This window comes from Hylaeus volcanicus, unplaced genomic scaffold (genome assembly GCF_026283585.1).
Source record: "Hylaeus volcanicus isolate JK05 unplaced genomic scaffold, UHH_iyHylVolc1.0_haploid 12237, whole genome shotgun sequence".
Classification (NCBI taxonomy): Eukaryota; Metazoa; Arthropoda; class Insecta; order Hymenoptera; family Colletidae; genus Hylaeus; species Hylaeus volcanicus.
In genome coordinates, this window is record NW_026533172.1 from 1,084,891 (window position 1) to 1,106,622 (window position 21,732).

At 33.2% G+C, this 21,732-nt stretch overlaps 7 protein-coding genes and 1 long non-coding RNA gene across 20 annotated transcripts; 5 read left to right on the forward strand and 3 right to left on the reverse strand.

The window, feature by feature from the left end:
* The first annotated feature begins 145 nt into the window (after positions 1-145).
* LOC128883798 (peptidylprolyl isomerase domain and WD repeat-containing protein 1-like) lies at positions 146-5,428 on the forward strand. Of its 3 annotated transcripts, XR_008459111.1 has the most exons (19): positions 146-563; positions 611-808; positions 861-905; positions 979-1,068; positions 1,203-1,313; positions 1,376-1,507; positions 1,561-1,648; positions 1,709-1,850; positions 1,912-2,025; positions 2,099-2,233; positions 2,341-2,427; positions 2,501-2,692; positions 2,765-2,871; positions 2,932-3,050; positions 3,106-3,294; positions 3,465-3,619; positions 3,685-3,768; positions 3,832-5,121; positions 5,170-5,428. XR_008459111.1 is itself a non-coding variant. In XM_054136522.1 (18 exons), exons 2-18 carry the CDS (start codon positions 679-681, stop codon positions 3,919-3,921), a joined length of 2,010 nt encoding a protein of 669 aa, XP_053992497.1. In that variant the 5' UTR covers positions 146-563; positions 611-678; the 3' UTR covers positions 3,922-5,428. The 3 variants fall into 3 exon arrangements, 2 of the variants coding, with proteins under 2 accessions (XP_053992497.1, XP_053992498.1); XM_054136522.1 differs by having other exon boundaries at positions 3,832-5,428; XM_054136523.1 differs by lacking the exon at positions 979-1,068 and having other exon boundaries at positions 3,832-5,428.
* LOC128883805 (dynactin subunit 5-like) lies at positions 4,057-5,622 on the forward strand. 2 transcript variants are annotated; one of them, XM_054136548.1, is made up of 10 exons: positions 4,057-4,174; positions 4,260-4,301; positions 4,356-4,406; positions 4,476-4,528; positions 4,576-4,779; positions 4,844-4,959; positions 5,016-5,212; positions 5,261-5,320; positions 5,382-5,428; positions 5,475-5,622. In XM_054136548.1, exons 1-10 carry the CDS (start codon positions 4,144-4,146, stop codon positions 5,517-5,519), a joined length of 846 nt encoding a protein of 281 aa, XP_053992523.1. In that variant the 5' UTR covers positions 4,057-4,143; the 3' UTR covers positions 5,520-5,622. The 2 variants fall into 2 exon arrangements, with proteins under 2 accessions (XP_053992523.1, XP_053992522.1); XM_054136547.1 differs by having other exon boundaries at positions 4,260-4,406.
* LOC128883799 (dihydrolipoyllysine-residue succinyltransferase component of 2-oxoglutarate dehydrogenase complex-like) lies at positions 5,604-9,877 on the forward strand. Of its 6 annotated transcripts, XM_054136527.1 has the most exons (19): positions 5,604-6,153; positions 6,212-6,251; positions 6,299-6,360; positions 6,642-6,882; positions 6,929-6,988; positions 7,042-7,206; positions 7,249-7,317; positions 7,365-7,738; positions 7,785-7,853; positions 7,918-8,094; positions 8,146-8,196; positions 8,255-8,449; positions 8,516-8,661; positions 8,704-8,779; positions 8,844-8,909; positions 8,985-9,266; positions 9,326-9,389; positions 9,434-9,565; positions 9,618-9,877. In XM_054136527.1, exons 8-18 carry the CDS (start codon positions 7,537-7,539, stop codon positions 9,546-9,548), a joined length of 1,443 nt encoding a protein of 480 aa, XP_053992502.1. In that variant the 5' UTR covers positions 5,604-6,153; positions 6,212-6,251; positions 6,299-6,360; positions 6,642-6,882; positions 6,929-6,988; positions 7,042-7,206; positions 7,249-7,317; positions 7,365-7,536; the 3' UTR covers positions 9,549-9,565; positions 9,618-9,877. The 6 variants fall into 6 exon arrangements, with proteins under 6 accessions (XP_053992502.1, XP_053992501.1, XP_053992503.1 ...); XM_054136526.1 differs by having other exon boundaries at positions 6,642-6,988; XM_054136528.1 differs by lacking the exon at positions 6,929-6,988 and having other exon boundaries at positions 7,018-7,206.
* A 65-nt stretch (positions 9,878-9,942) lies between these two features.
* On the reverse strand, positions 9,943-13,425 carry LOC128884177 (T-complex protein 1 subunit eta-like). The gene is made up of 17 exons (XM_054137321.1): positions 13,130-13,425; positions 12,942-13,057; positions 12,655-12,889; positions 12,248-12,548; positions 12,103-12,191; positions 11,995-12,047; positions 11,852-11,936; positions 11,711-11,800; positions 11,491-11,655; positions 11,356-11,434; positions 11,144-11,308; positions 11,017-11,087; positions 10,822-10,962; positions 10,589-10,766; positions 10,423-10,538; positions 10,259-10,358; positions 9,943-10,206 (listed from the first exon to the last, which is right to left on the reverse strand). Exons 3-17 carry the CDS (start codon positions 12,673-12,675, stop codon positions 10,187-10,189), a joined length of 1,674 nt encoding a protein of 557 aa, XP_053993296.1. The 5' UTR covers positions 12,676-12,889; positions 12,942-13,057; positions 13,130-13,425; the 3' UTR covers positions 9,943-10,186.
* Positions 12,892-15,549, forward strand: LOC128884178 (T-complex protein 1 subunit gamma-like). Of its 5 annotated transcripts, none has more exons than XM_054137324.1 (15): positions 12,892-12,959; positions 13,018-13,066; positions 13,165-13,256; positions 13,311-13,433; positions 13,481-13,657; positions 13,710-13,800; positions 13,850-13,965; positions 14,027-14,075; positions 14,143-14,216; positions 14,293-14,647; positions 14,693-14,792; positions 14,846-14,961; positions 15,041-15,136; positions 15,190-15,347; positions 15,393-15,549. In XM_054137324.1, exons 3-15 carry the CDS (start codon positions 13,173-13,175, stop codon positions 15,522-15,524), a joined length of 1,671 nt encoding a protein of 556 aa, XP_053993299.1. In that variant the 5' UTR covers positions 12,892-12,959; positions 13,018-13,066; positions 13,165-13,172; the 3' UTR covers positions 15,525-15,549. The 5 variants fall into 5 exon arrangements, with proteins under 5 accessions (XP_053993299.1, XP_053993298.1, XP_053993300.1 ...); XM_054137323.1 differs by having other exon boundaries at positions 12,894-12,959; positions 13,124-13,256; XM_054137325.1 differs by having other exon boundaries at positions 12,920-12,959; positions 13,003-13,066.
* On the reverse strand, positions 13,839-14,350 carry LOC128884181 (uncharacterized). The gene is made up of 3 exons (XR_008459264.1): positions 14,240-14,350; positions 13,993-14,184; positions 13,839-13,909 (listed from the first exon to the last, which is right to left on the reverse strand). It is a non-coding gene; the product is annotated as an uncharacterized LOC128884181 (long non-coding RNA).
* Positions 15,550-15,666: 117 nt separating the features above from the next.
* On the reverse strand, positions 15,667-17,999 carry LOC128884179 (uncharacterized). Its single transcript, XM_054137328.1, has 7 exons — positions 17,974-17,999; positions 17,729-17,918; positions 17,576-17,652; positions 17,322-17,510; positions 16,965-17,250; positions 15,857-16,903; positions 15,667-15,807 (listed from the first exon to the last, which is right to left on the reverse strand). Exons 4-7 carry the CDS (start codon positions 17,446-17,448, stop codon positions 15,699-15,701), a joined length of 1,569 nt encoding a protein of 522 aa, XP_053993303.1. The 5' UTR covers positions 17,449-17,510; positions 17,576-17,652; positions 17,729-17,918; positions 17,974-17,999; the 3' UTR covers positions 15,667-15,698.
* A 1,308-nt stretch (positions 18,000-19,307) lies between these two features.
* LOC128884180 (uncharacterized) lies at positions 19,308-21,629 on the forward strand. Its single transcript, XM_054137329.1, has 10 exons — positions 19,308-19,482; positions 19,554-19,651; positions 19,743-19,816; positions 19,923-20,031; positions 20,090-20,194; positions 20,276-20,361; positions 20,420-20,648; positions 20,872-20,970; positions 21,026-21,223; positions 21,312-21,629. The coding sequence occupies exons 1-10, from the start codon at positions 19,350-19,352 to the stop codon at positions 21,363-21,365; spliced, it is 1,185 nt and encodes a 394-aa protein (XP_053993304.1). The 5' UTR covers positions 19,308-19,349; the 3' UTR covers positions 21,366-21,629.
* Positions 21,630-21,732: the final 103 nt, after the last annotated feature.

Here is a 21,732-nt window from a genome sequence, read left to right on the forward strand (position 1 = left end):
GTTGATGGATAGGTAGAAAATTCAAAGTTCTGAAGATAGTATAGTAACATGAATAAAGGCGACACAGCTAGTTGAAGATTTTATAAATTGGTTAACCATCTTCATCTCGTACAGATTCGCCAAGACGAATCATTTTTGATCGACAAGTTGGTTCGAATTATTTAACGTGTAGCATATAATTTGACAATGGCGTCGAAACATTTGAAATGTGTTTGTTTTGTGAAATTAAAGTGATGATCTACGTTGAAACCTTACCCGGTTCTTTCTAATATTCGCTATTCATAGCGTTTAATGAAGAATACATTCATGCATCACCATCTGATTCATTTTAACATGATGAAAAAATTCTTAAATAATTCCTTATAATTTTGTGTTACGTGAGGATGAAACAGAACAGTTCTGCTTCTGATTAGTTTCCTTTTATTGTCATGTTGTAACTTAATAAGTTCTATGTGCTTATTCGAAATAATTTTTTATGATGAAATAAGTAAAGTATCATATATCGAATTGTCGATGTAAATAAAGTGATGACACACTTATTCACCAAGATCTCTGATATTCTGGTAAATGTTTTATTTAAACATACCTAATAGTACAGTTTTAATCACAGAATTAATCAAGAAAAATTAAACGTTATGATTTGTCAACTCTCCTGTTCTTTATAAAGTTTCAAACAACATGGTCAATTCACCTTTATTAAATAATCATGACCTTACAACTACGATAGAAGATAATACTAAAGATGATGTACCAGTGGTTGATAAACCAGAAGTGTCTGGAGACACTGATAGCTCCGAGGATGATTTTGGTAAGAAACACACAACGATTAAGCTCGAATATAACTTTAGTGTTTTGGATAGGTCCTTTACCTCAACAAGCTTCAGTGCAAAGGAAAAGAGATAGAGGTAACGAATTCAACCGTCAATAAGAGGCCATTTTGTTTTTATGCAATCACTTTATTTATGCTACATGTTAAAGCGCTTCCAAATGAAGACGTTTTACTTTTAAACATACCGAGAGCATCAATGTATGAAAAATCGTATATGCACTGGGGAGTTTGCACTCACGGTACGATACTTTTAGCCTAAAGTTTGCTTTAAAAAAATTTTTGTACCTCGAATTCTACTGAAAAACTGGCATTGCACATTTGTTAATCATTGACTAGAAAATTTCATTTGAATTGATTTTTATTGTTTATTTAGTTTTGGTAGCCACAAATACAATTATGACCGGATCAGTGGATGGGTACATCAAATTTTGGAAGAAGGAACCTACTGGCCTACTTTTTTTAAAACAATATCGAGCCCATACAGGTTAATTCATATCATATTGAAAAAACATTGCGTTTTTTTTTAATTCGTTAACAATTCTATAGGATCCTTGATTGATATGTGTGTATCATGGGATGGCTACCATTTTTGTAGCGTTGGATTGGATGATTGCCCTTTACAAACATCTGGTCAATTTACAAAGTATATGTTGAAATTATTTGATGTCTTTAGTTGTGGTAAGACTTGAGTCTTCATTTGTAATATAACAAGTTTTATCTTTTTCCTTTAGATATGATGTGTATGGTGGAACTTGATTTCAAACCTTCTTTATGTGAATTTGTTCATAAAAGTGATTCACCCGCACCTATTGTCGCTGTGTGAGTACTCAACATAGTTGGAAAGTATAGATGATCCCAGCGCCGCTGTATGTTTTTTAGAGTACAAGAGGAAAAACCCTTGGTTCATCTAATTTCAACGTTTGATAAGTCGAGTCGTATCTGGGATAAATTCACGCCATCTCCAATTGTTGCTATAAAGTATTGCTCTCCATTGAATATTGTTTTAACAGCAACAAAATCGGTAACATTTATACACGTGTGTGCATGTTTATGAATTGTTTCTGTGTACATTAACTCCACAGGGGTCTTTAACTTTTTGGCACCCTGATACCTTACGGTTTGCATCCCCAGAGTCCACAATGAATGGATTAAAATTTAAAACTTTAGGGGAAACCAGTTTTTTTGATATTTACAAGGTAAATAAAAATGAGGTCAAGTTTTTTTAAATAAACGAAAAGTTTATATAGTATAATTTTTGTTTTGGAGTAGTTTAAAACATATATAGTTGCTATAGCAATAACGCGCGATGCGAAGATTTTAGCATGTCTATGTGCGGATGGGATTGTGCGTCTTTTTAGACTTACCACTGGTAAATTAATCCGATGTTATGATGAATCCTTAGAGGTACAAGTTCGACTCGAAAATGCTGTGCTACCGCTCTATTTCGAGTGTCGTTGGGCCTGCATGACCTTTTAAAAACGTGTATTGTGGACGCCATTTTTTCTCGTTAGATGTTTACAACGGCGCAAACAGATCCTTTAATGCTGCCATTAAAATTAGACAGATTTGATTTTGAGCGTCGTCATGCTGTTGAAACTGTAAGACGTTTTTGATATAGTTACTTGAACCGTTTGTGTGAATTGATTTGTTTGGGTTTAATGGTGCTTGTAGGAATTACGACAGTTCTCTGTTTTTGAACGGCAAACCATAACGTTTGATGAGAGCGGCTCGTTCCTTTTAGTACCGACGCTTGTTGGCGTTAAAGTCATTAATATCGTTACTAACAAATTAGCACGTATACTAGGAAAGCCTGAAACTGAAAGACCTATACGTGTTGCCTTGCTGCAAGGAATTCCTGAAAAAGTATGGTCTATTTCACGTTTATAAAACTTATCATTAACAAGAAGTATGATTTTATTTCACCTTCATTTTTAGAAAAGGATACGAGGAGCTATGTTTTCTGATAATTTTGAAGAAGACGAAAAACAGCGCAAGGCACTGTTTGATCCTTTAGTCCTCACCACAGGTTACAAAAAATGCAGGTCTTACTTTACATAAACATTTCCATATGCTCCGTCATATAGTTGATATTATGATTGTAGATTTTATTGTTATACTAATCGAGAACCGGATACGACATCCCAAGAATCACGTGATATTTTGAATGAAATGCCAACAAAAAGTGAAATGCAAAGAGCGGTTGCTTCATTAGCATGGACAGGTACTACAAAAAAATTGGTGGTTATAACTACTAGAAGTTTTTTTTTTTAAAAAAGGTGGTGAAACTGAGAAAGCTTTATTAGCATCCCAAGCTACCATTCACACAACAATGGGTGACATTGTCATCAAGCTTTTTTATTTAGAGGTTCCAAAAACTGTTGAAAACTTTGTTGGATTATCTCGTAAAAGATACTACGATGGACTAATCTTTCATAGAGTCATCAAAAATTTCATGATTCAAACAGGTAGAGAAAAAATCGGCTGATAGTTCCAGCTTATTGTTTTGGAACATCAAAAAAATATGTCATTACCTAGTTTTTCTCTAGTCCATACTCACAAAAAGAATAATTAGTGAAGATGACCATGTTCTCATTGTGTTTATGAATGGTGTGAAAATTTGAAACATTATAATTAGGTGATCCGAACGGAGACGGAACAGGAGGAGTATCATTGTGGGGGGGTGAATTTGAGGACGAATTTCATAAAAGCCTTAAACATGATCGGCCATTTACTGTTTCTATGGCTAATGCCGGGCCCAATACAAATGGCTCTCAATTTTTTATTACAACAGTATGTTGTTTACCGATAGCACTAAAAAGGCGATTTTATCCTTTTTTTCTCATGTCCATTCCTAGGTACCGACCCCTTTTCTTGACAACAAACATTCAGTTTTTGGACGCGTCATTAAGGGGATGGACGTTGTCACGCTCATCGAATCAGTAAGTATCTTATTCTTTATAGCAATATATGTTTTTTTTGTGCATCTTTTTTGGCGATTTCAGGTTCGAACTGATAATGAGGATAAACCCTTAAAAGAAATACGTGTTTCTACTATATCTGTTTCTAATAATCAAAACAATGTTTACACATAGTTTTTTGTATTTGATGGATTTAGTATATAACCCAGCACATATGTTTATGACCTTAGTGAAAGTCCGATATAGTTACTGCTACACTGTGACTAAAGTGACGCGTTTAAATTTTATTATTGTTTGATTAATGACGAAGTATACTCGATGTTGTTAGTAAAAACGATCTATCATCATTAAAAAAAATAACATTACAATTAAAAAAAAATTTTTACATATAAATTCATGTCCGACTCTAATCATTGTCAAGAAATGCGTGAGTAACAAAATTGGATTACACAATGCTCAAATACAATTTCTTTTATATTTTATGGTTCTAAATAACGATTGTTTTTAATCAGCTTCTTCATATCTTATAACACAAGACTTGGGAGACCTTTCAAGTACGACACTAAAAAATTTATTGCTACTAAAACAATCATTGCTTTATTTCAAAGACGCTCCACCCAGTTTTTCTTCAGTTAATGACGATGCTTCTAATCTAATCGGTACATTAGTAGAGAGAAAAAAAGAATATTAACTTCAATTTTTACTAAATCTTTTTTGGAATTCCGTAGACGTATGTCAGACCCATAAAGAAGATTCAAACAATGCACCCATTAATGCAACAGTACTATTAAGGTAAAAAATTATTTTTTCAAACTTTTACCTTCTCAGGTAGCATTGTTCGAAAAACATGCTCATACATTAATGAGTGGATATGATACTCTTGATTCCCCGTTAAATATTTGTGTTGACATCCATACAGTTCAATTTCCTTGCCAAGAGTATAATTCTAAGTATTTTTGCACAGAATCTGGAAACAAAATTTCTTTAAATGCTATTTTAAATGAAACTCGAAATATTTTGATCCAAGGTTGTGTAAGTCTTTATAGAATCTTGATTTTACAATGGATTTTTCTAATTTTCTTTTTTTATTTTTAAGTCCCTTATAAGTACGAATGTCGTTTTAAGAGGTGATGCCGGTACCTTACACTTAGGAAAATATGTTATCATAGGGGAAAGCTCTTGTTTATTGCCATCTCGGTCGGAAATAACAACGTAAGAGTGAAATTATGTTTATTCCTTAATTTAAATTGAACGTTTTGTTTTACAAGTTCCATACCAATGAAAATAGGCGATTACACCATTATTGGAAAAAATTGTGTTATTAAGGCCACTACCATAGAGAACGGTGTTATTATATCAAATAACAGTGTCATTGTAAAGTTGCATTTTTTTCCGATAAACTCCTATTTTGTCTTCAATCAGGGGGAACGTTGTATTTTAAAAAGTCATAGCGTTATTTTACCAAGTAATTCATAATGGTTCAAATTATACAAACAAACACCTTTCGCTTAAGATTCCGTTGTACCTTCGGATACGACGATTCCTGCCTTGACCATGTTCGGAGGCGTACCCGGTAATTGTTTTAAATATTGTTAGGTGTTTAATTTTTTTGTGTTTTGGTTTGTTTTTTCTAGCTCGATTTATTGGAGATATTTCTGAATCTGCTACTATAACTCATAAAGTACAAAAAAAAAAACGAAATTTTTTATAAAAATCTTTTTTATTAGAGAAAAGCCATAAGTCTTTATAATACAATAAGCATTTCTGTTTAGCATAGCTTTTTTTTTTTAAGGCTTACTGTTTAAAATTTTTTTACACGTGAAATAATAGTAGACTGATTAGACACAGATTTTCAAAGTCAATCTGATATTTTTTTTTTAATACTCGAACTAATTTAACTGTCATTTGACCCTTTTTTTTACACCCACCTTCGCAAAATCGAAATTGTCTTGGTTTAGTTGACTTGATTGTGATTTATTGTGACTTTAAAAAGGAAAATGACATGTTCCCGAAGTTATTTTAAATACAAAAATTGGTTTTTCGAATATCAAAATGGTCCAATATGGGGTGAAAAAAACTTTAGTCTTGTTCAAAAGTAACATGTTCTATCGGAACATCGTTTTTCTTTGTTTTCTCATACATCTATTTGTGGAATATTCTTAGTCTCTTGCTACCTAACGCATCTTCTATTGACCATGTACCAGATGCTTTTTTTGGATCAAATTACATACGGCTACATTACAAATCGCCAACGTCTTTTTTAAATTATTCAGAAAAAAACGCAATCAAGGATTTTAGGAAAGGCACTGATAACCAAGAATCAGATGCTCAAGCTAACCATTGTAATGACTGTATGTGGTGCTTAGAATTCTCCCCATTAGCAGCGGCCAATGGAATGGTTTTAAAGTGAGGTCAAACGTTTACTTTTAAACTTACGTTTCTTTCATCACCATGTTTATTCTAGTTTTTCTAAGGAAATTGACTGTTTCCCAAGTACTTGTGGTGTAAGGCGAGAAGAAATATTATGCATTGTAAACAAACCCTTTGGCAGTTTATACCCCAAGAATTAAAGACCAAATTCGCCGATATTTGGTTAAATATTGAAAAAAATAGGTACGGTTGGAATTATTCTAGCTTTTTAAAATAGTTGCGATATAGAAAAGAAAAATAGTTTTATAGAAAAAAAGAAAAAACTAGAGAGTGCCAAATGTTATGGGTTATGTCATAGTGCACACTACACCAACGCTCTTTTTTTAATTCATGATTTTTAAAAATGTTAAAAAAAGAAAGCTTTTGCTATATAGTAAAAACAAAAGGTTGAGCTTTTTTTAGTGGTTCAAATGCATTGCTGAAACAAAAGAAACAATAAAAATTATTTTTTTGTTAATATTAAGATTGCAGACTCTCGCAGGAATGAAAAAAATTGATCCTCGCTACGATTGGACATGCACATCAAAGTACTGGGGATCGATTTTCGTTAAACAAAATGAGAACGTTTCGTGTTGCATTGAAGACAAAAAGAAGCTTCCGCGAACCGTGTTACAGTCAGTGCCTAGTGAAAATACTTTGAGGGCATCTGAAATTCCATTTTCATTATTAGCAAACACATCTCTTCCTATTTTATGGTTTCAAAGTGTACGTTTCGACTATAGATCTACAAATTCCTGCATTTGTCTTCTAGTGTGAATTGTACTCTGATGATCTCTCGGATTCTGGAATCAATGAAACCCAAGTTAAAATAGTGTGTTTCATGATTTTTTTACATGTTAGAGAATATTATCAAAATTCTAACAGCGTGTGATGCCGGATTTTTGGTTTGTTCTTTATACACAACGCATCCGTGTAGATGATGTATGTTTAAGACAAATAGAAGTGAGATTATTTCATCAATTTGATTCAACTATTGTGATTCGCGAATTAACATGGATCGAATCCTCGTATGATATTTTACTCGAACGGGTAAGTTGTTCCACATTGTTCCTTTTTAAAAACTCTTTTTAGGCTTTATTGATTGCGGAAAACGATAAACTGAAAACAAAACCGTCCATTGACTTTAACTTGTTGAAAAAGGTGCTTAACATTAGCAAAAAAAAATAAAATTATACTTATTTTCTCAGCCCGATGATGTTGTATGTTTCCTTACCCAACGCCTTAATTTAAACTAGTTTTTTTTTTTTTTTGTTGTTTTAATGATATAAAAAAAAAGAAACTGACACAAACACGAAATTAGTTTAGGCACAGAATGTGTTTTAAAGTGATCATCTTTATCGCTCTAATCGTAGTAAGAACATGAATATCAAATTGGTGAGAAAATGTTCCTCAAATGTGCTTTTGAATTGTTTGTACAAAAATATATCGTTTTTGCAAAACATAACGATTTTACGAAGAAGCTTCGTCAGTAACACTTTCCAAAGATCCTCAATTCATTGCGGAATAACGCAGTTAAGCTGTTTATTAAATGCATCGGGAATTTCGCGTCACTTTTCTAAAGGTATTTCGATTAACATTAATTTGATTGTATAGTCTATTTTCAAAAGTGCAATCGGGGAAGGTGCCCTCTATGGGAGATTCAATTACAGAGGGTATTTTATCTTGTTGGAATAAAAGTACACAAATGACCCTTCTCTATCTTTTTTCAATCCTAGCGTCTAAAAAAGAATTTGTGTTTAGAATTAGGAGATCATGTTAAACAAGATGAAGTCATTGCTGTTATTGACACGGATAAAGTACACGTTTTTGTTACTTTGAAAATATTGATACATTGTTTAACTATACGATTCCAACAGATATCTGTTGATATTAATTGTATTGCTACAGGAAAATTATCATCTGTTCACGTTTCAGAAGGTATTGAATTGTAAATAACATTTTTTTTTCACTTTTGGGCATCTGCAACAGGTGGCACTGTTTTTGTTGGTGATGATCTTTACACAATTGAACTTGAGCAAAGTTAGTTTTATTCAATTCATCATTTTCACTGAGTTCATTTAACAAATATATATCATAGATGATTCACCAAAAAATAACGGGAGGCCGGAAGCGACGAGTAACGACAAGTCACTAAGAGTGTTACCGAGTATTTCAAAAGAAAAAGTAAAAGAAGAAGCAAACCAGGATGTGTCTCAGGGTGAAGAAAAGGACACTGGTCAAAAACAAAATCTTAACATATCATCTTGTTCAAATCACACAACTTCAACTTTAAGTAAACTTTTGCTTGTAACGTTACCATAGGGGAACGTTCAATGCGTTTGATGTTCATTGGTTATAGAGATTGTTGAAAGTCAAAAAGATATTGTTGATAGGAAATGGGAAAGAAAAGAAACTATTGTACCAATGAGCCGTTTGAGAAAAAAAATTGCTCAAAGGCTGAAAACAGCTCAAAATACAGCGGCTTCATTGACAACGTTTAATGAGGTGAGTAGTCTAAAATGATACATATATAAAATTGCTTCTCAGTGTGATATGTCTTCTATAATATCCATGCGTTCTGAACTACAAGATATTTTTGTAAAAAAGTATGGATTCAAACTGGGTAAAATCCTCGATAAACCTTCAAATATAATTCGTATTTGAATGAACTGCCCTGTCAATGTCAGGTTTTGTGTCATGTTTTCTTTTGGCTGCATCAAAAGCTTTAATGAAGATGCCAGAATTGAATGCATGTAAGTGTTTATGCTTCACAGTTTACTAAGCCTTCATGTTCTTTAAATTTTAAAAAAATTTTTTTGGCTTTTTAGACATAGATTTGAAGGAAGAAAATATTATTTATAAAAATTACGTCGATATCAGTGTCGCTGTTTCGACACCTACAGGGCTACTTGTACCAGTCATTCGGAATTGTGAACAAAAATCTCTAAGTGCTCTAGAAAATAGTTTACAGCACTATGCGACCAAGGCACGAGAAGGAAAAATCACTCTTGAAGACATGTCGGGCGGCTCTTTCACAATCTCTAATGGTGGATCTTTTGGATCATTGTTAGGAACACCTATTATAAATCCACCTCAAACGAGTATACTTGGTACGTTGATGTTAATCTTTCACTCAAATACTAACATGTTTTCTTCTTTGTTTGCTAAGGTCTTCACTCTATTAAAAAACGTCCGATCGTTCATAATAACCAAATATGCATACGACCTATGATGTAGGTTGATTTTCTTGTAATGTTTCGACATTCCTAATAATTAGGTATTTGGCATTAACCTATGATCACCGCTTGGTGGATGGGCGGGAGGCTGTCACATTTCTTAATCTTATTAAAGAGACTGTTGAGGATTGTAGACTTTTGTTACTTGACATTTAAAATTTCTCCTTTACCAGGTATTAACAAAATGCTTTTTTTCTCAACGTTTAGTTTACATTTTTTGTTCAGTCTTAAGGGTAAAGAAGAAGTGTAATTTGAATAATACTGCATTAATCAAAGTCTTATGTTTTTTCTGGGGTGGGGGCCTTCGTATTTTTTGTAATAAATTAAGTGAGACGTTAATCATGAATACGTCATTTTTTAATAAAATAGCGCATTGGCATCATTCATCCTTTTTCAGTTTTTTATTGTGATTCAAAGCATTTCATAAAAACAAATGTTTTGTTTTTTTACCCTTAAACTTTTATCTCCCGTAAATAAAAATAAAATGTAATTTTTCTGTAGATGCAATTTATTGTCTGTTCCCGTTTATAAAACACTTATACAAATTTACTTTGTGCGTTAACGAGTTCTTTCAAAATATCTAGTATATATGGAAAGCATTTGGAACTTTCATATATTGTTGAATATGAAAGGCATACAAATATGGTGAAATTTTTTAAACATAATAAAAGTGTTAGGATAACCATGAAATGTTTTTAGAATTTTCTTTTAAAAAAAACAAAGTACAAATATATTTAGTATTATACCAAGAACTGCGTTCTCTTGACCTTACTGTCTCTGCAACAGCAACACTATTACCGTAAAGGTCTGCCCCCTATGTGATGAAACATTCGAATAGCTAAATAGCAGTAGCATAAAAAGCCTACCACGGTGTCGACCAGTCGGGGCATTAGCTGGAATCTGTGGCTCTGGGTTAGTTTTACCAATTTGAATAGTATCATCGATTGAAAGAATAACGCAAGCGGCCTTGATTAACACAGCAATAATTCAAAATAAGCTATAACTAGTAGAGCAATCATAATTTAAATACTTCTGTTGCCGCCTTAATACAATGAAGTTTTACAACACTCGGCTCCCAAATATATTCTGCATAGGTATCGCAAATCCCACCATTAATACAATCGACTCCTAACCAACGTGTTTCGCCTAAAAAACACTAATCAAGTTTTGTTAAATCAACCAGTTTGATAACATACAAGTATTTGAGTAATGCCTTTGACGCAGTTTGTTTAATATTTCAACTTGATCTAAACCAGCATTGTGGGCTAATGTTCTAGGTATGGCTTCTAAAGCTTTTGCAAAAGAATTTATAATTAATTGTTGTTTTCCACTGATCGAACGGCTGAAGCTACGCAACTCTCGACTCAGTTCCATCTTTAAAAAAAGAAAAATGCTCGTATTTATGCATTAAGAATTTATATAAAATTACCTCGATAGCTCCACCACCTCCTACTATGGTTTTTGTTTTCAAAACCCGACGAACAACCATAATAGCATCGTTTAAACTTCTTTCTGCTTCGTCGATAAACTGTTGAGCCCCACCACGAAGAATAATTGTTGCTGTTTTTGCCTAAAAAGCAACAAACCGCTTCAGTATTTAAAATATAAAAAAAAAACTTCTCACGTGAGGACATTGTTTAAATATATTATACCGATCATTTCCTATTTGTATTTCACTGAATTCACCACACACACCTATATCGCAAAAAACATTATAGTAAGTGCTTCTTAGAAATAAGTTTCTTTCAAACCTAAAACATCTTTTGTTACTTTATGCACAGATGTTTGGATTTGAGCTCCTGTCGCACGCACTGTCCGTAACATATCTGCTTCTTCAACTCGTCCCGCGCAAAAAATGCCTCGATCAGCAAAATACTGCGTCGCTAAATCTCCAATAGGTAGCCGACTGAGAATGACTAAACAATAAGAAAGTAGTACCGGTGACTTATATATTCTTTGATACCTTGCGCTCCTGTTGCAGCAATTTGATCCAATTTATTATATATGATTTTCCATTCTGCCTCAACAATGGCTTGATATTCCTTGAAGCAAAAAAAAAGTAAAGGTCTAAATGAAAAGGAAAAAGACTATGCCTTACATCAGGATTTTCAATACGAACTTCAGCGTTTTCTTTTTCTGCTTTTAACTCTAGTTCAATGTTTAGTAACATCACCTTTGCATTAAGAATATACTTAGGCTGTTGCTCGAATCCTGCATATGAAAATGTCTTTTTGAAAGCAACTCCATCGATCAAAATAGATTTCTGAGTAAAAAAATCGTCATAATGATACTACAAAAAAAAAATGATATTCCGTTACCGTTGCTGATCCTCCTGTAACTTTTTTAATTCCTATCAAATCTTTATCCAATTGCAAAGGATCAAGCATCAAAACAGCATCGACTGCTAGCTAAACATAAAATTATAAATAGTCGTATGTAAAAAAAGTAACTTCACTTACTTTGCCAAAAAATTGACGGTACGACGAAACAAGCTTGGAATTCAGGGAGGTTTCCGCGCATTTTTGGAGTACCATCGTTCGATTTCTGTTTATAATTGAAATTAGTAAACTATAAACTTCAAATGCTTTATTTCGATACGTACATATCTGAATGGTCATCCCACGCAACCTGAATATCACTTAGCGTTTTTTGTGCCTACAACATCACATTATATGTCTGTATTCTGCAAATAGTTTATCTAGTGCACTACCAAACAAGCAGCTTTTTGGAATCCTTTTATTATAACCTGGGGAACTACACCTTCTTCTATAAATTTCTTTGCCTCTAGCAGCAATTCATCTAAAAACATTATGCTGATGAATTCAATAAAACAGCATTCAAGAAAAACGCTTTACTAGCAAAAATGACAACAGACGTTGTTCCATCTCCAACTTCTTCATCCTGAGCTTTGGCAATGTCACAAAGTATTTTCGCAGCTGGATGAACTATATTTAGTAATTCCATCACAGTTGCGCCATCATTTGTTATCGTCACACTCGCTCGAACTTTGTCGTAAATTAACTTATCCATTCCGCGAGGACCAAGGGTCGTACGAATGAGATCCACAACTGCTTCACATGCGTTGATATTACCAATAATTTGAGCTTTTCCTTGCGATACATCGGTATCGTCTTTTAATAAAATGATCGGGGCATTCTACAAGAATAAACGATGTATATGTTTAACGTACCATTTTTAACCACATAAAAAAATGAAATTGATCCAATATATAACAAAAAATTGTCATCTTAAAATGTCTTACAAGAAATTGAGGAGATACCATGGCTTTTTTGATAAATTCTAAACTCCTTTGAATAGGCGACGTTAGGTGATTCTAATTCAACAAGTATCCAAATTGTAAATGACAAATGAATGCACGAAAGGATGATGCTCAAGGTTTTAATGGATAACAAGAATACACAAAACCTAAAATTCCTGCCCCAAACGTCCCGTGGGAACAGATTTTTAGGATAGTTTCAATTTGAAAAAGAATGGATCTAAGAATCAAGCCATCTAATAGGAAATTTGTTGCAAGATTATCATTTTTACCATTTTGCATTGTTTTAAGTAATAGTTCAAGTGAAACTTCATCTTTCAATATTCAATTTAGCATTGTAATCTTCAGAACAACTGTCGTACCCATTTTCGGATTGTGTTAATATTTCCTTAAAATAGTAAGTTATCCATACCAAAATTTTTATAGTAGAATGCCTTCAAAAAACATGAATCAGACTTACTTCTATACCACTGATTTTAACATATTGGGTTATAGATAGAATAATGCACAACCCGCAACCGATCCTAGTGGTTCAAAATGCGTCAAAACGCGATCAAGGAAAACGAGCTCAAAATGCCAATATTCATGTAGTTTTTTAATGTCGTTTTCTTTTTTGGATATTTTTTTGATGTATTTTTTAGGCTGCTAAAACAGTGGCTGATATAGTACGTACAACGTTAGGTCCTAAATCTATGTTAAAAATGCTTCTAGATCCTATGGGGGGAATTGTTCTTACTAATGATGGAAACGCTATATTGCGAGAAGTAAGCTGCAACGCGTGGTTTTTGAGGTGGTCATCCCATTCTTTTAGGTTGACGTGTCGCATCCTGCTGCGAAATCCGTTATAGATTTAAGCCGGTGTCAAGATGAAGAAGTTGGGGATGGCACAACATCAGTTGTTATTTTGACAGGGGAACTACTTACTTTCACAGAACCACTGCTCAAAAAACAAATACATCCGACACAAATTGTCTCAGGGTTTTTAAAAGTTCGTTAAAAAAGAAAATAAAATTTTAATATTTTTAAACGACACTATACAGACGTTAGACGATTGTCTTGAAATTATGGAAGCTTCAGCCACTACTGTCGATTTGTCCAACACTGAACAAATTCGTACCGTCATTGAGTCCTGTATGTTAAATTTATTTTCAATTCAAATGCATTCATACCAAATTTAAAGGCTTAAATACAAAATTTTCCGATACGTGGAACCGTATCATTCCTCCTATAGCTTTACGCGCTGTTAGTATGATTGCATTTAATCAATCAGGACCGTCAAATAAAATTGATATTAAAGTAATGATAGAAATAATTTTTTTTTACTTGTCGTTCTTGAATTAATGTTTTACTCGATCAGAATTGTATTAAAGTTGAAAAGATTCCTGGGGGTACTATAGACGATACCGGTTAGCTTTAAAACTTATTTGATTAAAAAAAATGTTTAAAACTCTTTACTATCATGACATTCGTTAGCGGTGTATGATGGAATCGTTTTAAATAAAGACATTACTCATCCTAAAATGCGAAGATACATTATCAATCCACGTGTAAGTAACCCTTTGCGCGTTACGTCGTTTAGATTTGTGTGGATAATGATACAACAAAGTTTCCTCTTTCTTTTAGATTGTTTTACTGGATTGTCCTTTAGAATATAAAAAAGGAGAGTCACAAACATTAGTAGAAATAACTAAAGAAGAAGATTGGGATAAAATTTTAAAACAGGAAGAGGAGGAAGTTAAAAAAATGTGTGAAGATATTATTGCAGTTGGATGCGATATAGTGATAACAGAAAAAGGAGTTTCTGATTTAGCGCAACATTTTTTTGTCAAAGCAGGAATATCTGCTATTAGACGGGTTCGTAAAAGCGACAACAACAGGCTTGCTAAAATTTCAGGAGCGACCATTGCGACCCGAACGAACGAATTATGTAGTTTTGATGTAGGAACAAAATGTGGACTATTTGAAATTAAAAAAATTGGTAATTTTTTTATCGCGTGGGTTTTAAATAAAGGTTTCTTTGTAGGAGACGAATATTTTTCATACTTCATTAACTGTGAAAAGCCACAAGCTTGCACTGTTTTACTTCGTGGTGGATCTAAAGATATTCTCAACGAGGTTGAAAGGTACATTATGGCATGTTTTTTTTAAATAGTGTTAGCGCTGGCTATGGTGACAGAAACTTGCAAGACGCTTTGAATGTAGCCCGTAACGTTTATACGTCGCCTAAATTGCTTCCTGGTGGAGGAGCTATCGAAATGGAAATTTCTGCTCGTCTAAGTGAGCGATGTACAGGTAATTTTTTTTTTGTTTGTACACAAACTTTACATCTATGCTGCAATTTCATGAATTCGTTTTACTTTAACTTTTCTAGAAACAAATAACATGTTTCAGTGGCCATATAAAGCTGTTGCAGCTGCTTTAGAAGTTCTTCCAAGAACTCTTGTTCAAAATTGTGGTGCTAATGTTGGTAGGAAAAACTGCCGTCAAAATGTTAATAATTATTTTTAAAACTAAAATCAGTTAGGACAATGACTGCATTAAGAGCTCAGCATGCTAGTAAAGGAAATCATTTTATGGGTGTGAATGGAGAAACAGGTGAAATCATAGATGTTACTTCTTTGGGTATTTGGGACACTTTTGCCGTTAAACAACAAGTCTTACGAACCGCTATTGAAGCAGTACGTAAATCCCATTGTTGATTTATCTATCGTTATTTTTTTTAGACATGTATGATTATAAGAATTGATGATGTTCTTTCTGCTACAAAAAAAAATAAAGATCCCTCAGTTCAAATGGCAGCGAATAATGAAGGACAAGCTGATAGAGAAACGTTTGGTGATACTCGAGATGGTTAATTTTTTTTAAGAAACGTTTTTCTTATTTCCAAACAAGTTTGACTTTAAATCTCCTTTAAGTATTTTTCTACAAACATTTTCGTGTTCAAACAGTTATCTTAGATTAAAATAAAAACCACAGTAGCTTTTTAATACACGTGAATAGAACATCGGAAAATATTAATGTCCAATTTTTCATGGTAATGCATTGACTTCTTTACCACCCATCACTTTGAGATGCGTATCCAATAAAATCTGAGTCCAATAGTTTCGTGTTCCTCTAACAAAAACAATAATATAATCCCTAGGTCACAGCACTGCAATAATAACCTATAACAAATAACACATCTTACCTCACATAAGGTAACGAAGAAGCAAAATTGATCAAATTTGTTTTATGCACCTTATTAAAATTGATATTTGAAAATAATACACCAATGAAACAAGCATACAAAAAAAAATGAGAAACATTTTGAAGAATAGAGAAACTTTTGAAATCAAAAGTAAATTCACCAAAAAAAGCTGCAAATGATACGTTCCAATTTTGTAATAAGCGGACTTGATCAAATTCTAATCTTCTTGTCACGTGAAACTTTGTCTTCAATGATAGCCATAAAACGTTATATAAATAACATAAAAAACAGCACCTTGTAGTAGCCTGGGAGCTGCTAATAGAGAAAGAATTGTTCTTGTTATTTTTTGTTATACCATTATCCCCCATATTTGTACACCTTTCAAAAAAGCAATTCTCTACTGAAAAGACATTAGTCGTCTTATGACCTAAACATGACACATCTTGAAGAAAAAGACAAGGCTCTGCTTGAACATGACGTATAATATTGTGGAAATTCGGAGAAAGCGAATACATGTCGCGCTTATCATAGCATTGTTGAGCCCACTGCAAAACTCCAACTGATAAACTCGCCCAAGGTACGTCAGAAAAACAGCAACTCCAACATTCCGATAAATGGACAATATGCAGTATCCCCGTTATAAGCTTATACGTTCGCCTCATAATTTTAACACCTTGATCAATTTCTATACTATTTTTGGAATCGTGGTAAAACCCCCAATACGACTTTAACTTTAAACCATGGAGTAAACACAGCTGAAGTTGCTGTAATTCAAAACGAAAACGAGAAGCTAAATTGAACACATTGGTTTCAAGGATGATATTTTGGACCAAAAAATCATATATATAAAGAAAATCGCTTGTTGATGTATCACTTTGATCATAAGAACACTGTAATAGTGCATGAGTCACACCGATAACCCACAAAATAAGTGTCTCTGAACAATTTTGAGCTACGAAAAGAGAACAACGAAACTGCCCAAATAATAATCGTAAACCTGATAAAATCATCCACGATTCATAATCTTGTGTATTTTTCAGGAAATGTCTGAGGATTCTCATTCTTCACTTTTTTAGCTTTTTAAACAATCATTTAAACAAATACGTACCTTATAGCAGACATACTCGTTTCTTTATTTTCTAAAGTCTTGGTTAAACCTTGTTTTGCTTCATTCATAAGAAGTTGATTCCTAGAGATGAACCGATAATGGCGGAAAAAATGAATCTGGCTTGTAGTATTTAGAGGAAAATGCATATACGCTACTAGGTCCATAGATTGCGTCGAAAGCCACTGGGTTTCCAGCATACCAACTTGCGAAGACTTCAATTGAGGTCTTGTTTTATAAAATAAGAAACTGCATGGTATATAACGCACGCCACACCAGGTACTGTTGGCTTTAAAAAAACAAAAACCCGCATACAATTTAAATTATTTTCTAATTTAATATATTATTCGTTCTATTTACCATTGTCGAAACAAGCAACGTTTGTTGTGGCTATGGACGCACCAGAGGCATCGATGGAAATGTCCTTCACATCATCATCAGAACAGGGGGGTTGCAGTATGTTTTTTGAAACACAACAAGGAGCCATGAAAGCGTCAGGAATTCTCCTTATGTTGTGAATTTGCACCTGGGGCACTCGTGTTGTGGGAGCTTCAAATGAGTTACGTTAATTTTTGGTGATTGAAATACTAACTTTAAAATTTTTTAACACTTACAAAGCAATACAGCTGGTAAAGGTAAAACACTAAACCATAAAGAACGGTACGAATGACACACATGACATAAATCGTTCCTATACAATTCAAAACCAAAAAATGGAACATAAAAAAAGCTTTGAAAGAAAACCAATATTTCTTTCAGGAGCCTACCATATAATGCACAAATCCGATTTATGTGTAACGAACAACTCGACAATCTGCGTAGCATTGAAATCTTTTACTTTCAAACTCTCAAGTAAGCATGGATAAATAAAAACTAAGTGTTCACAAGGTACGTTACAGTTGATTACCAATCTTGTAACTAATACTGTGTATTTATTGACAACAATCCACAATATATCTACCAGAAAATATCACACGAATCTGATCAACGCATAAAACAAGGACTCAATTACCTACATACGTTTCGCTTAACTGTGTTATATCTATACGCATATCACAAAATAAGGTACTAAAGTAAGCCGCCAAAATTTACCTGATGTTAACCTTGTTTCAACAAAGAATTGAACAGAAAAAACTTGATCACAGGAGTAGCGCATTACAGTGGATGTATTCAAAATGGGTAAAATAAAAAGTTCCCACGGTTGCTTATGAAACTTCTCCTTAAAAGAAAGTATATGCTCGACGTATGGACGAATAAAATGTTTCACGCTATCAATAAAAGTTTTATTTTCTTCATAACGGTTAACAGAAAAAATATTTTTATTCTTCATTTTTGAATACCCCGGATCTGTTTCTAAGACAAGTCGAGCTTGAAATATGTGTGTTTTATACAAAAAGTATAAGCAATTGGAATCACTTGTGACTACACCCTGAAAACGACTTTGGTTTACATAAGGCGACACAGCCTTAAGCCAAGAGTCTAATTGCCCCGTGTTCCAAGCATAAGCAGGCTGCAGTACATTTTTTTCTTTAGAGTCAAGAAAATAAACTAAAGCTTTTTCAGCGAAAAATACAACAAAAGCCGTTATAACCTAAAAAACGCACACACATTTTCTAAATGGACTTTATAAAGGTTGGGAATTTTTTTTTTGAATAGTCTATACATTATGTAAAATAAATCCATTTAACGCTATAAGTCTACCCTTTTCCGAACAATTTATAGCCAATTTTCTGAAAAAAGGTTGAGACGCTCCATATACATTTACACTGTGTGCGTTGCTATCATAAAGACCAACGACATTCATTTGGCACCAAACAGCTATAGAATAATTTTGTCGTGATATAGAATTCAACTACATATATTAACATTCATTACGAACACATAGAATTGTTTTTTTATAAATTATTTGAAGCATGAATGCAATTACCAAGATGCAGACTTTAGAATGTTCAGTTCCATTTGGCTTTTGCTTGTGAATTTGTAAACTATGCGAACAATGCGTCTCACATGTTTCTGTAACCACCCAACTAAACGAACCACTCTTGTCTAACCATGAACACAATATTTTATGCCTTGATGCCATTGATCCAAACGTATCTTTATAATGTATCATAGTTATACCCAAACGAAAACCAAGTTAATTCTTATTGCTGTATTCGCCATTTCAATACAACAATAATCGTAAAACTATGATTTCAAGTTTTATTTTCAATGAAAATCGCTGTTGTTTTTGATCAGTATGAAAAAGAGAATTGGTTCACATGCTTCCTCTCTGTACTATCTTACCGAGAGTACTGTAATTTTTTATGTTCACCTATTCACAAGGAATTTTAGCTTTTTTTTTTCCTGACTCACAAAATATAATACAACGTGTAACACTAACAAAACATGGAGTCAGTCGAATCTCCTGGATTAAAACATTATTATGTTTCTAAAATCGAAGAATTAAATCAAAAAATTATGGAAAAAACACATACCATTCGTCGCTTAGAAACACAACGCAATGAACTCAATACTACGGGTAACTTCTTCTATTTTTTTATCCTTTATTATTCTATAATGCTTGAACTTATTCTATTGACGCAATTCAAGTGAGAAATTTACGCGATGAGCTACAATATCTGTTAGAGCCAGGAAGTTACGTAGGAGAGGTTATTAAGCCTATGGGAAAAAATAAAGTTTTGGTTAAGGTACTGACGCTGTTAAACTATTTTATTTTTTTACATAAACTAGGAGACAATTTTTTTTTTTAACCAAAAAAGAGGCTGTATCTTTTAACAGGTTAGTCCAGAAGGGAAATTCGTTGTGGATATAAGTTCAAATATTAATTTGGCTGATTGTACTCCAAATACTCGGTATGCTTTTTTATTAGTTCTTAATTTATTCCATATTGGTTTTTAATTGCACTATATATGATTCATTCAATGTTTTTTTTTGAAACCTTTTGTGCTTTGTCTCTAGTGTTGCTTTACTGAACGATTCCTATAAACTACATAAGATATTGCCAAGTAGAGTCGATCCCTTAGTCTCTCTCATGAAAGTAGAAAAAGTTCCTGATTCAACATACGAGGTACTCAGCGTTGCGTTGCTTCAAAGTTTTACTACCAACTACGTATTGTGAAACGCAGATGGTAGGAGGTCTTGAAAAACAAGTCAAAGAAGTCAAAGAGGTTATTGAGTTACCTATCAAACATCCTGAAATTTTCGAAGCATTAGGGATCGCTCAGCCAAAGGTTACACTTTGCTCATGTTCTGTTCCAATCGTTTTTGACTTATTTACCCTTTCGTGTTGCTACATGTGTTCATATTAAAAGGGGGTATTGTTATATGGACCTCCAGGAACAGGAAAAACACTCTTAGCTAGAGCTGTTGCTCATCACACCGAGTGCACATTCATAAGGTTACACTCATCTTTTACACTAGAACGATGTGTTTTTTATTTGTCATTTTTTTTAAAGAGTTTCAGGAAGTGAATTAGTTCAAAAATATATCGGAGAAGGTTCTCGTATGGTTCGAGAACTGTTTGTTCTTGCTAGAGAACACTCTCCATCCATCATTTTTATGGACGAAGTTGATTCTATAGGTAGCCAAAGATTAGACGGGGAACATGGTGATTCGGAAGTTCAACGTACGATGATGGAACTTCTTAGTCAGCTTGATGGATTTGAATCTACTCAGAATATAAAGGTATATTTTTTTTATATACTGAGAGCTTTTCTAATTAACATGTTTTAATTTCAATACATCATCATTGTTTCCATAACGCTAGTCAAAAAATGACAGTTAAACGTATGTGCTTACTTTTCCATCCTTACCCTTTCATTATTCTTCATATCCTATTCAGTCATACAGAAAATTCAAATACTTACCGTCTATTTTTTCTTGCTGTCAAATGTCCATTGTTTATTAGGTTATAATGTGCACAAATCGCATAGATATACTTGATGACGCCTTACTTCGTCCAGGACGTATCGACCGAAAAATTCAATTTCCCAATCCGAATGAAGAAGTACATTCAATGTTTCACTCCTTTTTGATACACCTTAACTTTCAATAAATTGTAGGCAAGAAGAGAAATATTAAAAATTCACAGTCGGAAAATGAACCTTGTGCGAGGCATTGACCTTCAAAAAATTGCAGCACAATTAAGTGGAGCATCGGGTGCTGAGGTCAAGGCTGCATGTACCGAAGCGGGTATGTTCGCTCTACGTGAACGTCGAATTCATGTTTCTCAAGAAGATTTTGAATTAGCTGTGGCGAAGGTAATACAACAATATTTTATTTCGACTTTTCTTTTCACCCAACTAAATTATTTTTACTTCTCGGTTGTTTGTTTTTAACATTATTTAGGTTATGAAGAAAGATTCCGATCGCGACATTAGTCTTAGAAAACTCTTTAAATAGTTTCATTAAAAAGAACCATAGAACCTTTGAATGTGTTTAAATATTTCGCCATTTCTCAATTGAGCTGATCAAGGATAAAGAAATACATTATTAAAGGATTGTTTCGAGTCCAACTGTCAACATCAGTTTTCATGTTTCGAAGAACGTTTAAAATATCACCATAAAATTCATTTTTTTCTCTTGCACAATACAAATACGTAAATAATTTGAGGTGTTTCTCAAAAAACTAAAACTTATCAATAAGATAAAATATTTCAAATTATATGTGTACCTTCATATCTTTTTTTCATTTCACTAAGGTTTTTTTTTGTTACAATAACAATTTAATTTTAGTATGTTTAAAGAACTAACGGTCTTTTTTTTTACT

Excerpts from the sequence above, each read along its gene's own strand:
- LOC128884180 (XM_054137329.1), top strand. The coding sequence starts at position 19,350 with ATGGAGTCAGTCGAATCTCCTGGATTAAAACATTATTATGTTTCTAAA. Across the intron at positions 19,652-19,742 it reads AAAATAAAGTTTTGGTTAAG|GTTAGTCCAGAAGGGAAATT; the intron begins GTACTGACGCTG and ends ATCTTTTAACAG. Across the intron at positions 20,362-20,419 it reads ACCGAGTGCACATTCATAAG|AGTTTCAGGAAGTGAATTAG; the intron begins GTTACACTCATC and ends TTTTTTTTAAAG.
- LOC128884179 (XM_054137328.1), bottom strand. The coding sequence starts at position 17,448 with ATGGCTCCTTGTTGTGTTTCAAAAAACATACTGCAACCCCCCTGTTCT. Across the intron at positions 17,251-17,321 it reads CGTTGCTTGTTTCGACAATG|CCAACAGTACCTGGTGTGGC; the intron begins GTAAATAGAACG and ends GTTTTTTTAAAG. Across the intron at positions 16,904-16,964 it reads ACGAGTATGTCTGCTATAAG|ACATTTCCTGAAAAATACAC; the intron begins GTACGTATTTGT and ends GAGAATCCTCAG.
- LOC128883798 (XM_054136522.1), top strand. The coding sequence starts at position 679 with ATGGTCAATTCACCTTTATTAAATAATCATGACCTTACAACTACGATA. Across the intron at positions 809-860 it reads TAGCTCCGAGGATGATTTTG|GTCCTTTACCTCAACAAGCT; the intron begins GTAAGAAACACA and ends TGTTTTGGATAG. Across the intron at positions 3,620-3,684 it reads CTCAATTTTTTATTACAACA|GTACCGACCCCTTTTCTTGA; the intron begins GTATGTTGTTTA and ends GTCCATTCCTAG.
- LOC128884177 (XM_054137321.1), bottom strand. The coding sequence starts at position 12,675 with ATGGTATCTCCTCAATTTCTT. Across the intron at positions 12,549-12,654 it reads TGGTATCTCCTCAATTTCTT|AATGCCCCGATCATTTTATT; the intron begins GTAAGACATTTT and ends TTATTCTTGTAG. Across the intron at positions 11,088-11,143 it reads AGTAACAAAAGATGTTTTAG|GTGTGTGTGGTGAATTCAGT; the intron begins GTTTGAAAGAAA and ends TTTGCGATATAG.
- LOC128883805 (XM_054136547.1), top strand. The coding sequence starts at position 4,144 with ATGTCCGACTCTAATCATTGTCAAGAAATGC. Across the intron at positions 5,213-5,260 it reads TCATAGCGTTATTTTACCAA|ATTCCGTTGTACCTTCGGAT; the intron begins GTAATTCATAAT and ends CTTTCGCTTAAG. Across the intron at positions 5,429-5,474 it reads CTGCTACTATAACTCATAAA|AGAAAAGCCATAAGTCTTTA; the intron begins GTACAAAAAAAA and ends CTTTTTTATTAG.
- LOC128884178 (XM_054137324.1), top strand. The coding sequence starts at position 13,173 with ATGCACAACCCGCAACCGATCCTAGTGGTTCAAAATGCGTCAAAACGC. Across the intron at positions 13,966-14,026 it reads CAAATAAAATTGATATTAAA|AATTGTATTAAAGTTGAAAA; the intron begins GTAATGATAGAA and ends TTACTCGATCAG. Across the intron at positions 14,076-14,142 it reads GGGTACTATAGACGATACCG|CGGTGTATGATGGAATCGTT; the intron begins GTTAGCTTTAAA and ends GACATTCGTTAG.
- LOC128883799 (XM_054136525.1), top strand. The coding sequence starts at position 7,537 with ATGAATATCAAATTGGTGAGAAAATGTTCCTCAAATGTGCTTTTGAAT. Across the intron at positions 8,095-8,145 it reads ATCTGTTCACGTTTCAGAAG|GTGGCACTGTTTTTGTTGGT; the intron begins GTATTGAATTGT and ends CATCTGCAACAG. Across the intron at positions 9,267-9,325 it reads ACCTCAAACGAGTATACTTG|GTCTTCACTCTATTAAAAAA; the intron begins GTACGTTGATGT and ends TTGTTTGCTAAG.